This window comes from Phalaenopsis equestris, unplaced genomic scaffold, assembly GCF_001263595.1.
Source record: "Phalaenopsis equestris unplaced genomic scaffold, ASM126359v1 Scaffold000025, whole genome shotgun sequence".
Taxonomy (NCBI): Eukaryota; Viridiplantae; Streptophyta; class Magnoliopsida; order Asparagales; family Orchidaceae; genus Phalaenopsis; species Phalaenopsis equestris.
The window spans coordinates 415,097-428,593 of record NW_018164467.1 but is presented as its reverse complement, the minus strand read 5'-3'; the positions used below and the strand labels follow the sequence as shown (position 1 = coordinate 428,593).

The window sequence follows — 13,497 nt, the reverse complement described above, 5'->3', positions numbered from 1 at the left end:
CTAGCCAATATTGTCATGGTGAAAAAAACTAATGGTTCATGGAGAATGTGTGTCGACTATACAACCCTCAACAAAGCTTGCCCGAAAGATAGTTTTCCTCTCCCGCGCATAGATCAACTCGTCGATGCCACGTCTGGACATCAAATGTTAAGCTTTATGGATGCATACTCAGGATACAATCAAATAAAGATGAACCCAATGGACGAGTGTGCCACATCTTTTCAAACAGATAAGGACTTATACTGTTATCAGATTATGTCATTTGAGTTAAAAAATGCTGGTGCAACTTATCAACGACTCATGAACAAGGTCTTCAAAAACCTTCTCGGGCATATAATGGAGGTTTATGTTGATGACATATTAGTAAAAATCCTGGAAGCATCCCAACAAATTTCTCATTTGGAGGAGTGTTTCCAACTCCTTCATCAATACAATTTACGATTTAACCCGACTAAATGTGCTTTCGGAGTCACATCAGGGAAGTTTTTGGGATTCATGATTACCCATCGTGGAATTGAGGCAAACCCAGAAAAAATCAGGGCATTGAGAGATATGGTGCCCCCAAGGAACATCAAGGAGGTTCAACGCTTGAATGGTCGTATATTCGCTCTTTCTCGTTTCTTAGCTCGTTCTGGGGATAAATATCTATCATTCTTCAAGATACTTAGAGGTGCTCGAAACATTGGTTTTCAATTGACAAATTATTGTCAAATTGCTTTTGAGCAACTCAAAGCATATCTGATTTAACCGCCCCTCCTCTCAAAGCCTGTCCAAAGAGAGATGTTATATATTTATTTGACTATTTCACTTCATGCAATAAACTCCTTGCTTGTCAGGATGGAAAACTCAGTCCAGAAACCAATATACTACGTTAGCAAGATTCTCTCTGATACAGAAAGTCACTATTCGATGGCGGACAAGACTGCGCTAGCCTTGGTATTCTCAGCAAGGAGACTTCGTCCATACTTTCAGGCTCACACTATTGGCGTTTACACGCAACTTCCTTTAAATACTATCCTACAAAGACCAGAAACATCGAGAAGATTAGTTAAATGGTCAATAGAATTAGGAGAATTTGACATCCGCTATTTACCACAATCAAACATCAAATCACATGTGTTGGCCGACTTTGTGGTAGAGTGTACAATGCATACCTTTGATGAACCACCTCTTCTCTTCCACGGTCACCTCAGTGGATACTATATGTAGACGGAGCATCTGGAAACTCAGGAGCTGGTGCAGGAATAATACTCATCTTTCTAAAGAAAGACATTTTGGAGTACGAACTTTGTTTGAAATTCTCAGTCACCAATAATATTGTTGAATATGATGCACTTGTTTCTGAATTAAAGCTTATCATCAACTGTGAAGTACGAAACATGATTATCTACACTGATTATCAATTCGTTGCATCCCAAGTAGAAGGAGAATTTGTCACTCATAACTCACGGCTGGCGCAATATCTCAATCTGGTAAAAACACTTCTCACCCAAATTGAAACATGTCAGTTCATTCATATACTTCAGGAGCATAACACCTGAGCTGATGCCCTCTCCAAGCTTGCAACTTCAACAACTGAAGAACTGGAGATCTCTATAAAAGAAGGTATATTGAGGATATTGAGGAGATACATTTTCTTAGCATCCATGGCCCATGGAGATACTGTCTATATTGAGGAGATACATCTTCCTAGCATCCATGACCCATGGGAGATACTGTCTATAGATGACCCAAGGGAGCCATCTTGCATGTAGACATATCCTCCGAGATGAAACACTGTCAGATGACGCTACTACAATTTGCATCTGACGCATGACTGCCAACTTTATCCTTATAAGAGATGAATTTTACAAGAAGGCATTTGTAGGTCCATATCTCAAGTGTCTTCCTCCATCTGAAGCTGATTATGTTATACGAGAAGTTCATTCCGGAATATGTGGGGAGCATCTTGGTGGCAGGACACTTGCTCTTAAAATAATGAGGCAATGCTTCTACTGGCCCACATTCAAGCAATATGCATTAGAGTTTGTGCAAAAATACAAGAATTATCAACTACACTCCAATCTTACACATGCACCGCCAGTGAAACTCACATCTTTTCTAAGTCTCTGGCCTTTCGCCCAATGGGGGGTAGATATCATGAGGTCATTTCCGATAGTTACTGGATTACTGGACAACGAAAATTCAACGAAAATTCATCATCTTAGCTGTCGACTGCTTCACCAAATGGGTAGAAGCAGAGTCTCTTGCCAAAATCACTTAGGCAAATGCCAAACTGTTTGTCTGGAAAAATACATCTGTCGCTTTGGGCTTTCTGCGAATATTATCACTAATAATGAGACTCAATTCACTAGAAGGGTCTTCACATCATTCTGCAAGGATCTTCACATTCAGCTGGTGCACACTGCTGTAGCGCATCCCCAAACAAATGGATAAACAGAGGTGATGAATCGTACGGTGCTCAAATGATTGAAAACTCAACTTGAGAAGGTTGGGGGGCAATGTAGAAGAGCTGCACAACGTCCTTTGGGCCTATCGCACAACCGCACGAACTCCAATCGGGGAAACTCAATATAACTTGTGTTTAGGCACTGAGGTTGTTATCCCAGTTGATATCGGAGTTCCAAACCCGCGAGTTAAGACTTTCGACTCAGATAACAACGAGGAAAAACTCTGACAACATTTGGATCTTCTCCTAGAAACACGCAATATGACCCATCTTAGAGCTGCTTCCTACCGCCAAAGAGTTGCTCGCCACTTCAACCGAAGAGTCAAGCTTCAACCTATTTTCGTCGGTGACCTGGCCTTGCATAGTATTGAAGCCGCCGACCATGGTCCCCAACGCAATAAACTATCACCTCTCTGGGAAGACCCATATATTGTGGCTGGCATGATCAAGCTGATCAAGCCTGTAACCTTTAAGCTCAAGGATTCAGATGTGAAAATCTTGCGCCAGACTTGGAATGCAGAGAATCTTCGCAAATATTATCAGTAACACCCGAGTCATGCAATCCACATATGTTATTATATTGTAACTCATACACAATCAATGTATTTCAAATATTATTCACCTTCTTTTCTATACATAAAGAATATGTTTAGAAAGTGTAATGATTCATTCACGAGTCACTTCATGCTCTTGACCCGAGAAATATACAACTCTGGTTGTGTCTTAGTCAGAACACGATCAATTTCAGGGGGATTCAATCTAACATCTTCCATATGGGTTAACATCGCCGAGTTTTTACTCCAGTAAACAATCCTGGATAGGTTAACAGTCTTTGGTGGCCTTCATCTGCCCCCTTCCACACAGGTTTGTAAGTGAGCAATGCTCCAACAAATAACCTCGGATGGGTTAATAAGTCTTCGGTGGACTTCTGTTGGCTCCTCCTATGCATGTTAACATCATTGAGTAAAACTCTAATAGATAGCCTCAGCCAAGTCAAATTTTGTTGGTGATTTATCCACACGGTAATCTTCTCACATACTAGATCTTCTAAATGATATCTTGTATCCATTATGACATGAAATAAAACAAGTTTCAAACTTATCATCAAAAATATACTCGAGGAGGGGCAAACAGTTAACAAAATAAGATGATCAACATGCATCACTAATACAACATCATTTTGATAAAGTTTGAAAATAATAACATCTGTGTAGTTAGAGCAACATGTCAAAAGCAAATACGCTACAAACATTAAAATGAAGAGTAAACACTAATTGACATCAACATTCTTCTCCGTTTCTTCGTTGTCATTGAAGAACACCTTATTCAGTTCACTCTCAATGTCATCACCAATAGAATCTGAGGAAGGTTCCTCTGAAGCCTGGTTTGGAGTGAGCCCCTCAACAACAATCCCGGTTCGACGTTGTGCTGCTCGACTCCCTTTCAAGAAACCCCGGATGAATCCTTCTTCGCTTATCCTTCTTCGGTGAACCACTTTTGTTGCTCATTTACCTCAACATCAAGTATAAGTTCACGAGCTTCTTGGATATGGTCTCGAATGATAGCTTTGAACTTAAGCGATTTCATGAAGTTTTCGACCGCTTTACGCTTAACTTTTGAAACATCAACATCTTTTGCGGACTTCAGAAGTCAGATCTCTTCTTCTTGGGCTAACACCGTCGACTTAAAGGCTTTCAGGCCTTATTACTTTCATGAAGGCTGACTCGTGCTTCCACCAACCCCTCCCGAGTTTTCTCCAGAACTTGAAGTTGCAACGAGAGGGAGATTGCCATTATTGAAAGTTTTGTCCTATACTTTGTCAACTGTGATTCCAGAGATGTCATTTTTTCAACCCCAGATTCATACTGACGCTTGTACTCGCCTTGAAAATATTTGATCTTAACGAACTCGGAATTCCAGTTTCTTAATGCAAGTCCTAGACCCTGCTGGTTTTCCACCATCTTATCCACCTAGAAGAAAAGAAATATAGGTTAGAGAGATGAAATAATTATATAGTAGCAGAGAATGAAAGAAACTTACAAAACTCTCGGCTTCTAGGAGCCCAATACATTCATGAGACAAGATATTTTCAGGAACGTGAATAGTTGAAGGGCTTGACAAAGGCTCCTGTGATGTTTCAACTTTTTTTTATTTCTAAGGCAGTACTTCACATTCACTGCTCGTTGGGAGCTGCTTTGAGGATTCTGCGAGGGCTAGCTCGGAAGGTCTCTTCTTAGATTTCTTTAGCGCTACAGTTGTTGACTGTTCGGGGTGGAAAGAAAGCTTAACCTTGAACAATGATTAAATTCGTAAATATATTGTATCTCAAACAATTGTTCTTTCATATCAAGAAATCCCAACATTTGTAATATTCCCTCTTCGATAGTCTGAAGAGAGCAGACAATTGTTGAAACCTTCCTCGCCTCTCGTGGAGCCCCCAATCATTTTTTGCAAAGAAGAATTTTACGGACCATTATATTATCGGTTCTTTTAGACGGAAATCCAACGTCTTATGCTTAAACAACACACGATCATGTGTATCAGTAAAGAACCCACACGGTCGTGTCAAAATTGCCGGTGTTAACTTTAACCCGCGACTCTTGAAGAAAACTGTCAACCCAATAATGATTGTCACCACTCAACAAGATAACTGAGCAACACAAACCTCGAACGCCTTTATAATTTCGATAAACTCAGGTGCCGGAGGAAATTGTAGGCCAACTTTCAAGCCAGCCTCATAAATAGTAACATACCCAGAAGGTGGAGAATATGCTCGATCAGTTGAAGTCGGCAACTTCACTACCATATCATTCGGGAAGAAATACTTCTTTTGCTTCTTTAAAAATCAATTCGCTCTCCGTCACAGTTGACACTGCATCCTCTGGGTTCTGACTTTTCCTCTAGTTCTCAGCAGAACGACGTTCTCCAGCTGTCGCCATTTCAGTGACGTTTTGCAGCGACTCTTCACCGCAACGCTTTGTCGCGACGTTGTACCACGTTGCTTCATCGTTACTCTTTACCGCAACTCTGCACCACAACACTTTGTCGCAACGCTTCGTCGTAACTCTTCGCTTTGTCGTAACGCTCCGCTTCGCCTCAACTCTACGTCTCGCCGCAACTTTTTACTTCGTTGTAATTTTTCTCAAAAACTATTCGCTTCGCCGCAACTATTCTCCAAAACGCAGGATGACTTTCTTCTCCTCACTTGTGATTTTTCTCCTCTTTCAATGTCTCTATTTATAGGCATGATATGAGACATAGCATTAAAAAAAATAATAATAATAAAAGGAAAAACTTTTCATTTCATATTCCTTCAGATTTTTAATATTTCAAATTCTGTATTTATGGCTGAAATTAATAATAATAATAATAATAATAATAAATGATAGATTTTAATAAGTTGTTCTTTTAAATTCTATTAATTTAATTAGTTACTTCTTCGTGGCATTTGTGATTATTTTTAATCAATTAAATGACCCTTCTCAATTAATTTATTAAATTCGGCTGCTTAGCTCTCTGTGGCCCTTCGGATTTAGCTCCCGAGCTTGCTTCAGCCCGCTTCAAGTCCCGCCGGTAGGGCCCGCTTCAGCTCCCGCGGTCCGGATTCAAGGGTCCGCGTCTGCTTCAACTCCCGCCGGTAGGGCCCGCTTCAGCTCCTGCCAGTTCGGGTCGGTCCGGATTCAGGGCCCGCTTCAGCTTCCACTGGGTCTCGGACGGGTGGCCTCCTACCCTGTTGTGGCCCACGAGTCCAGTTTTCAGGCTTTTAGGTCTCGACCCGGCTTACAGACCCTGGTAAATTTTTTTTTTTCCTTTGTTTAAGGTGGGATTCGAACTCTCACCACCTGTAAATGGCAAAATGCACTCACCAACTGAGTTAGACTCAACTTACTAGTATATTAAGGATAAATATTATTCTTTTTTACATACTGATAGCAATAAAATATATATATTGAAATTTTTTATGCCTCTATGAAAAGTCTATGGATCTTAATATTTTCGGACGAAAAAAAATGGTTTCACCCGAAAATAGGGGGCAACCGATACGCCACCAACAAATTTTCATCATCCGGCACGAATCTTGGTGCAATTTTTTTAACAAGAAATATTTAAAATTTGATTAAGAGTCATCTGGAGCTCCTATTTCAGTAAACTTATAGTCAAACTAATCGGCTCGATGAGACGGACCTAATGATAAGAAAGTCAGTCCAATCCGAGTCAAATCAAGCCGGATCAAATCATTAAATCACTCTTGAGGGATTTTTGGAGGCATTTGAAAGGTAAAACGGATGTCGAATCTAGCGAGTTCATAGTCGAATCGAGCGTCTCGACAAAACGAATCCAACGAGCCCAAATTTGCTCAATTCTGACATCGTTAAGTCACTCAAATATCCATCAAACGTCATCTGATCAAGGGAAGTTCTCCGGACCGTCTGATCAAAATGGTTCATATTCCTGCATTAATTGCACTCAAAACACTATAAATAGAGTCTCACCCCTCACATGAAAGAGGAGGCTTGAGAGAACACTTGAGGCTTTGAGAAAGAGCTTAAGTGCAACATCATCTTGACAACCGCCGACCACCATTGATCTCCATCGACCACCGCCGACCACCGCCGACCACTGCCAACCACCGTCGACCATCGTCGACCACCGTCGATCACCGCTGACTGTCATCCACCGTCGATCATCGCCGACCACCATTAACCGAACAACGTCAGGCGACGCTGTAACCTGAAAATTTAGTAACAATTTCCCGTTTGTCGGACAAAGGGGCCGCTGTAATCATCAACATATAGTGGATTTTTATAACTAAGTCAGACCCCGTGATTTTTTCTCTTTGCGGGTTTTTCACGTCAAAACTTCTGGTGCATCACTGGCTGTTTTACTTTCATTTGAGTGTGTGTTGAATCCTCGTGCAACGCTAAGACGATAATTCATTATTCTACCGCCGCGAATTTTCTAGCATGCATCACTTATAATGTTATAATAATTTAGAGAGCTTTACAAAAAATGAAATCGTTAAATATAATTTGAAGCACATGATTGTCCTAAAATTGTTCAATTGTAGGAATTTTTAAAATGTGTACAAACATGAAATGACTCCTTGATCTTAGGGACCTATATAATTTACTCCTAGTTTTTTATAAGGATGATTTACTATGGAGGCAAATTTGGTGTTTAAACAATTGATGTCAGATGATGGAGCGATGAGATTTTTATATAGTTTTATTGATTTTGAAAATACTTATAATGTTATAATAATTTAGTGAGCTTTACAAAAAATGAAATGGTCAAATATAATTTGAAGCACATAATCGGCCTGAAAGTGTTCAGTTGTAGGGATTTTTAAAATGTGTACAAACATGAAATTGCTACTTGATCTTAGGGACCTGTATAATTTAACTCCTAGTTTTATATAAGGAAAATTTATTGTTGTGACAAATTTTGTGTTTAAACAATTGATGTCAGATGATGGAGCAATGAGATCTTATATAGTTTTATTGATTCTAAAAACACATAATGTTATAATAATTTAGTGAGTTTTACAAAAAATGAAATCGTCAAATATAATTTGAAGCACATAATCGGCCTGAAAGTGTTCAGTTGTAGGGATTTTTAAAATGTGTACAAACATGAAATTGCTACTTGATCTTAGGGACCTGTATAATTTAACTCCTAGTTTTATATAAGGAAAATTTATTGTTGTGACAAATTTTGTGTTTAAACAATTGATGTCAGATGATGGAGCAATGAGATCTTTATATAGTTTTATTGAGTCTGAAAATACTTATAATGTTATTAATAATTTAGAGAGCTTTACAAAAAATGAAATCGTTAAATATAATTTGAAGCACATGATTGTCCTAAAATTGTTCAATTGTAGGAATTTTTAAAATGTGTACAAACATGAAATGGCTACTTGATCTTAGGGACCTATATAATTTACTCCTAGTTTTATATAAGGAAGATTTACTATTGAGACAAATTTTGTGTTTAAACAATTGATGTCAGATGATGAAGCAATGAGATCTTTATATAGTTCTATTGATTTTGAAAATATTTATAATGTTATAATAATTTAGTGAGCTTTACAAAAAATGAAATGGTCAAATATAATTTGAAGCACATAATCGGCCTGAAAGTGTTCAGTTGTAGGGATTTTTAAAATGTGTACAAACATGAAATTGCTACTTGATCTTAGGGACCTGTATAATTTAACTCCTAGTTTTATATAAGGAAAATTTATTGTTGTGACAAATTTTGTGTTTAAACAATTGATGTCAGATGATGGAGCAATGAGATCTTATATAGTTTTATTGATTCTAAAAACACATAATGTTATAATAATTTAGTGAGTTTTACAAAAAATGAAATCGTCAAATATAATTTGAAGCACTTAATCAGCCTAAAAGTGTTCAATTGTAGGGATTTTTAAACTGTGTATGATGTGTTTGAAAGTCTTCAATTGTAGGAGTTGTTAAAATGTGTACAAACATGAAATGGCTACTTGATCTTAGGGAAAATTTACACCTAGTTTTATATAAGGAAGATTTACTATTGAGGCAAATTTTGTGTTTAAACAATTGATGTCAGATGATGGAGCAATGAGATCTTTATATAGTTTTATTGAGTCTAAAAATACTTATAATGTTATAATAATTTAGTGTGCTTCACAAAAAATGAAATCGTCAAATATAATTTGAAGCACATAATCAACCTGAAAGTGTTCAGTTGTAGGAATTTTTAAAATGCGTACAAACATGAAATGACTACTTGATCTTAAAGACCTATATAATTTAACTCCTAGTTTTATATAAGGAAGATTTACTGTTGTGGCAAATTTTGTGTTTAAACAATTGATGTCAGATGATGGACCAATGAGATCTTTATATAGTTTTATTGATTCTAAAAATACTTATAATTTAGTGAGCTTTACAAAAAATGAAATCGTCAAATATAATTTGAAGCACATAATCAGCCTGTAAGGGTTCAATTGTAGGGATTTTTAAAATGTGTACAAATATGAAATTGCTACTTGATCTTAGAGATCTATATAATTTACTCCTAGTTTTATATAAGGAAGATTTACTATTGACGCAAATTTTGTGTTTAAGCAATTGATGTCAGATGATGGAGCAATGAGATTTTTATATAGTTTTATTGATTCTAAAAATACTTATAATGTTATAATAATTTAATGAGCTTTACAAAAAATAAAATCGTCAAGTATAATTTGAAGCACATAATCAGGCTGAAATTATTCAATTGTAAGGATTTTTAAAAAGTGTACAATGTGTTTGAAAGTGTTCAATTGTAGGAGTTTTTAAAATGTGTACAAACATGAAATGACTACTGATCTTAGGGACCTATATAATTTACACCTAGTTTTATATAAGGAAGATTTACTATTGAGGCAAATTTTGTGTTTAAACAATTGATGTCAGATGATGGAGCAATGAGATCTTTATATAATTTTATTGATTCTAAAAATACTTATAATGTTATAATAATTTAGTGAGCTTCACAAAAAATGAAATCGTCAAATATAATTTGAAGCACATAATCCGCTTGAAAGCGTTCAGTTGTAGGGATTTTTAAAATGTGTACAAACATGAAATTGCTACTTGATCTTAGGGATCTATATAATTTACTCGTTGTTTTATACAAGGATTATTTACTATTGAGACAAATTTTGTGTTTACATAATTGATGTCAGATGGAGCAATGAGATTATTATATAATTTTATTGATTCTGAAAATTCTTATAATGTTATAATAATTTAGTGAGCTTTACAAAAAAAATGAAATCTTCAAATATATGATGTTCTTAAGAAAATGCATTACTTAAGTTTTGATTAGTTTTTAAGTAATTCTGAGGTATCAAAGGAGTTTTGAGTCATAGTAGAGTTACATTAAGCTCCAATTATTATTATTATTATTATTATTATTATTTTATTATTGAAAGAATGGTCAGAGGCTATTATATCAGCCCTCAGCCACCCTCATGTGCCTTACTATTCGAGATTGCCATCACTATCGAGAAATTGGTCAGAGGGAGGTTGCTCTACCAACAGGCCTATATATATATATATATCCATTAAAAATGAATGTGCTTATACAATACTTAACACAAAGGTTCACTAGATGTTTTCTGCTGACGGCATATTTATGACGGTGTGAAGTAAATGGGTACCTACATCTTCAAAGGAATTATAAGTAGCCTAGGACTACAAAAAAGACTCTACATAATATATGATTTCAGTACATTTTTTAATAGTAATTATGAATAATCATGTGAAAAGAATGAGAAAATAACTTTTTGATTTAAAGATGAGTGCTTAATTATAATGTCAAAGGGGTAATAATGTAATAATCAATCTTGTGAATATCATGCTGACTTAAATCTACATTTTATAAAATCAGATTAAAATTTGTAATTCTATGTTGATCTCAATTGAACTACAAAAAATCACTACAAAGGTGAGTTCATCAGAAATGACAATAATTTGATAGATATATGATAAAAATAGGAAGGATGGCGAGTGAGAAATAATTATATTGTAATAATGATGGAGTGAGCACTATCAGGAGAATCCATGGTTGTCAAAAGTATATTTCCTTGATTTAAATGTGGACCACAATGGGAAGAATGGTACAATAAAATTGGGGGAAGCAGTTGCACTTTTGAATTATGAAAAAAAAAAAAAAAGAACCAAAATAGCATGGCTATTAGTCATACATAAAGAATTACGCAAAATAAAATTAGCGTTTAATGGAATTGTCTAAGGATGGTTATTTCCAATTAGCTATGATAAACTTAATGGCACTGAGAATTTCGTGTCTCCAATATATTTTGATTACACACATCACTTCTAATATGACTAAAGCCAAAGTCTTTTGCAGGAACTCACCCAAATGAACACCGATAGTTTGCTCGGCCATAGGCATTTAAAATTCCGACAACTTGGTGGTATCCAGGAAGGCGGCTCTGTGGAACCTGAGAAGAAACGTAACATGAAGAAGAAGGATGTTGCTGTTTCCGAAATAACAGCCAACCTGGAGGCAGAACTCGAAGAAGTCAAAAAGTCTGTATTAAAAGCCAAGAAGAAGTCCACCGTGCCTGTTTTCTCCGATGAGGATGTGGAGTTGGTGAAGCACGACGTGGACAAGGAGATCACCAATGCTTTTATTGCAATGGGCCTTCAGGAGAAACTCGAAGCTCTAAAGATGGATTTATTGAAAGCACCCTCAGATCTAAATCAAGTTCCAACGCTCAAGGAGAGGGTGGGTCGGCTCGTTCAAGAATTCAAGAACAACTTATCAAGTTCTGGATCGTTCGATGGGCTTACGCAGAAGCTCAAAACATTATCCGAGGTAAACACACTGCTAGAACACAAGCGAAAGGGAGAGATACTGAAAAAGGCTATCAATGACCGGCTTCAAAACAAGGCGAAAGAGAAGATGGAAATATTGAGAAAAGCACGTGATTTGGCGGCAAAGGGAGAGGAATTGGACGATGATACGCTCAAGAGAGTTGACGAAGCGAGGGATGAACTGATGGAAATGTTGAAATCTGCAAACTTTGAGGTGTTGGGAGTGAACAGAAAGATGAGTTCTTCGGCTCCTTCGGTTATATTGGAGAAGGTGGCGAAAGCGAACGAAGTGATATTTGGTGAAATAGATAAAGTTGTTGAGATGGGTGGGTTGAGAGTTAAGGTTGATGAGTTGAGGTTGGAGATGGAGAAAGGTTCAAGAAATGATAAGGGTAAGGTGGAGAGGTTGATAAAAGAAATAAGGGATGGAGTTCATGCGTCATTGGATCCAAATGAATTAGAAAAAATGGTTAAAAGCTCGATTGGGTTGCAATCACCTGATGCTGTTGGAGCCAATGCTGAGCAGAAATAGAGTTTGATTTTGGACTAATTTGTTTCAATTTTTTTTTTTTTTTTTGCATTAATGATGAACTTTTTATTAGATTGAGCTTTTCTTTTTGCCCCCAATGTCAGAATTGATGGAGATGTATTTGTTTTTTCATGGAGGAATAATCAATGATTAATATGGGAATGTATTTGTATATGTTGAAAGATGTTTCGATCTTCACGTGATGCAACAATAATTATTAATTTGTTTAATTTGTACTCCCATGCTACAGTGCCTGAGAAAAGCATGATTCTTCTTAGGCTTCTGCTTGCTGCAATGGTCTGATGCTTGTATTATGATTTTCGGACACGTATAGTTACGATTAATGACGCCAGTAATCTACCAAATGGTTGATTAATAGTTAATCAAGGGGCTAACAGAGTCATGTATGAAGTTAAATATAAAATTTTCATGTTACCTGCAGGGAATACTTTATTATGATGAGAGCATGTAGATACATGCCACCCAATTCCTGTGTATGTACATATCTAACACCTAAGGTTTTTTTTATTATTTATACTTATGTCCTCGATTCGAAGTGGCCTCTCTCCCTACCTTATGCGGTGAACTCTCAAAGGCTTTCGCGTGGAACGGTGAATTTCAAGAGGTGGATTTCGAAGCGTGCAATTTCTTTTGTGGGATCAAGAAAAAATTTAGAATGATATTCTTGCAAGCTCCAGTGATGTAGAGATAAAATTTTGAGTGGTAAAATCTGTACATTTCTTCTTTCATAGTTGTTTTTGGTGTGGTGCGGCCCTATTATTTTTTTCTCGTTATCTGGTTTTTCCACATTAAATGGTGTGTTTTATTATTTTTTTCTCGTTATCTGGTTTTTCCACATTAAATGGTGTATTTTTTCCATGATTACTTGTTATGCGTTTATGTTCGATACTTTGCCTTGTATTTCTTGAATTGGTGTGATCCTAACGTAGCCCTTGATATTTCCAACACACACGCGCACACACATATATATAATGGTAAAAAGGTATATACTAATGAGCATTTCAAATAAATACTTATGGATGTATTTCATTACTAAATTAAGAGAATTAACAAGCATAATGACAAATTTAGTGTTTTTTTTAATAGATAGCAATATTGCTGATACTTTGACAATTAAAAGATTT

The 13,497-nt window shown here is 36.4% G+C and overlaps 1 protein-coding gene across 1 annotated transcript in view; it reads left to right on the top strand.

Annotated features, from left to right (window-relative positions):
- LOC110018587 (acetyl-coenzyme A carboxylase carboxyl transferase subunit alpha, chloroplastic-like) overlaps positions 1–12,553 on the top strand; it is a 98,724-nt gene extending 86,171 nt beyond the window's left edge. The window contains exon 11 of the mRNA XM_020715935.1: positions 11,354–12,553. Within this exon, the coding sequence (XP_020571594.1) occupies positions 11,354–12,355 (1,002 nt within the window). The 3' untranslated portion in view covers positions 12,356–12,553. The remainder of the gene's footprint in view (positions 1–11,353) is intronic.
- Positions 12,554–13,497: the final 944 nt, after the last annotated feature.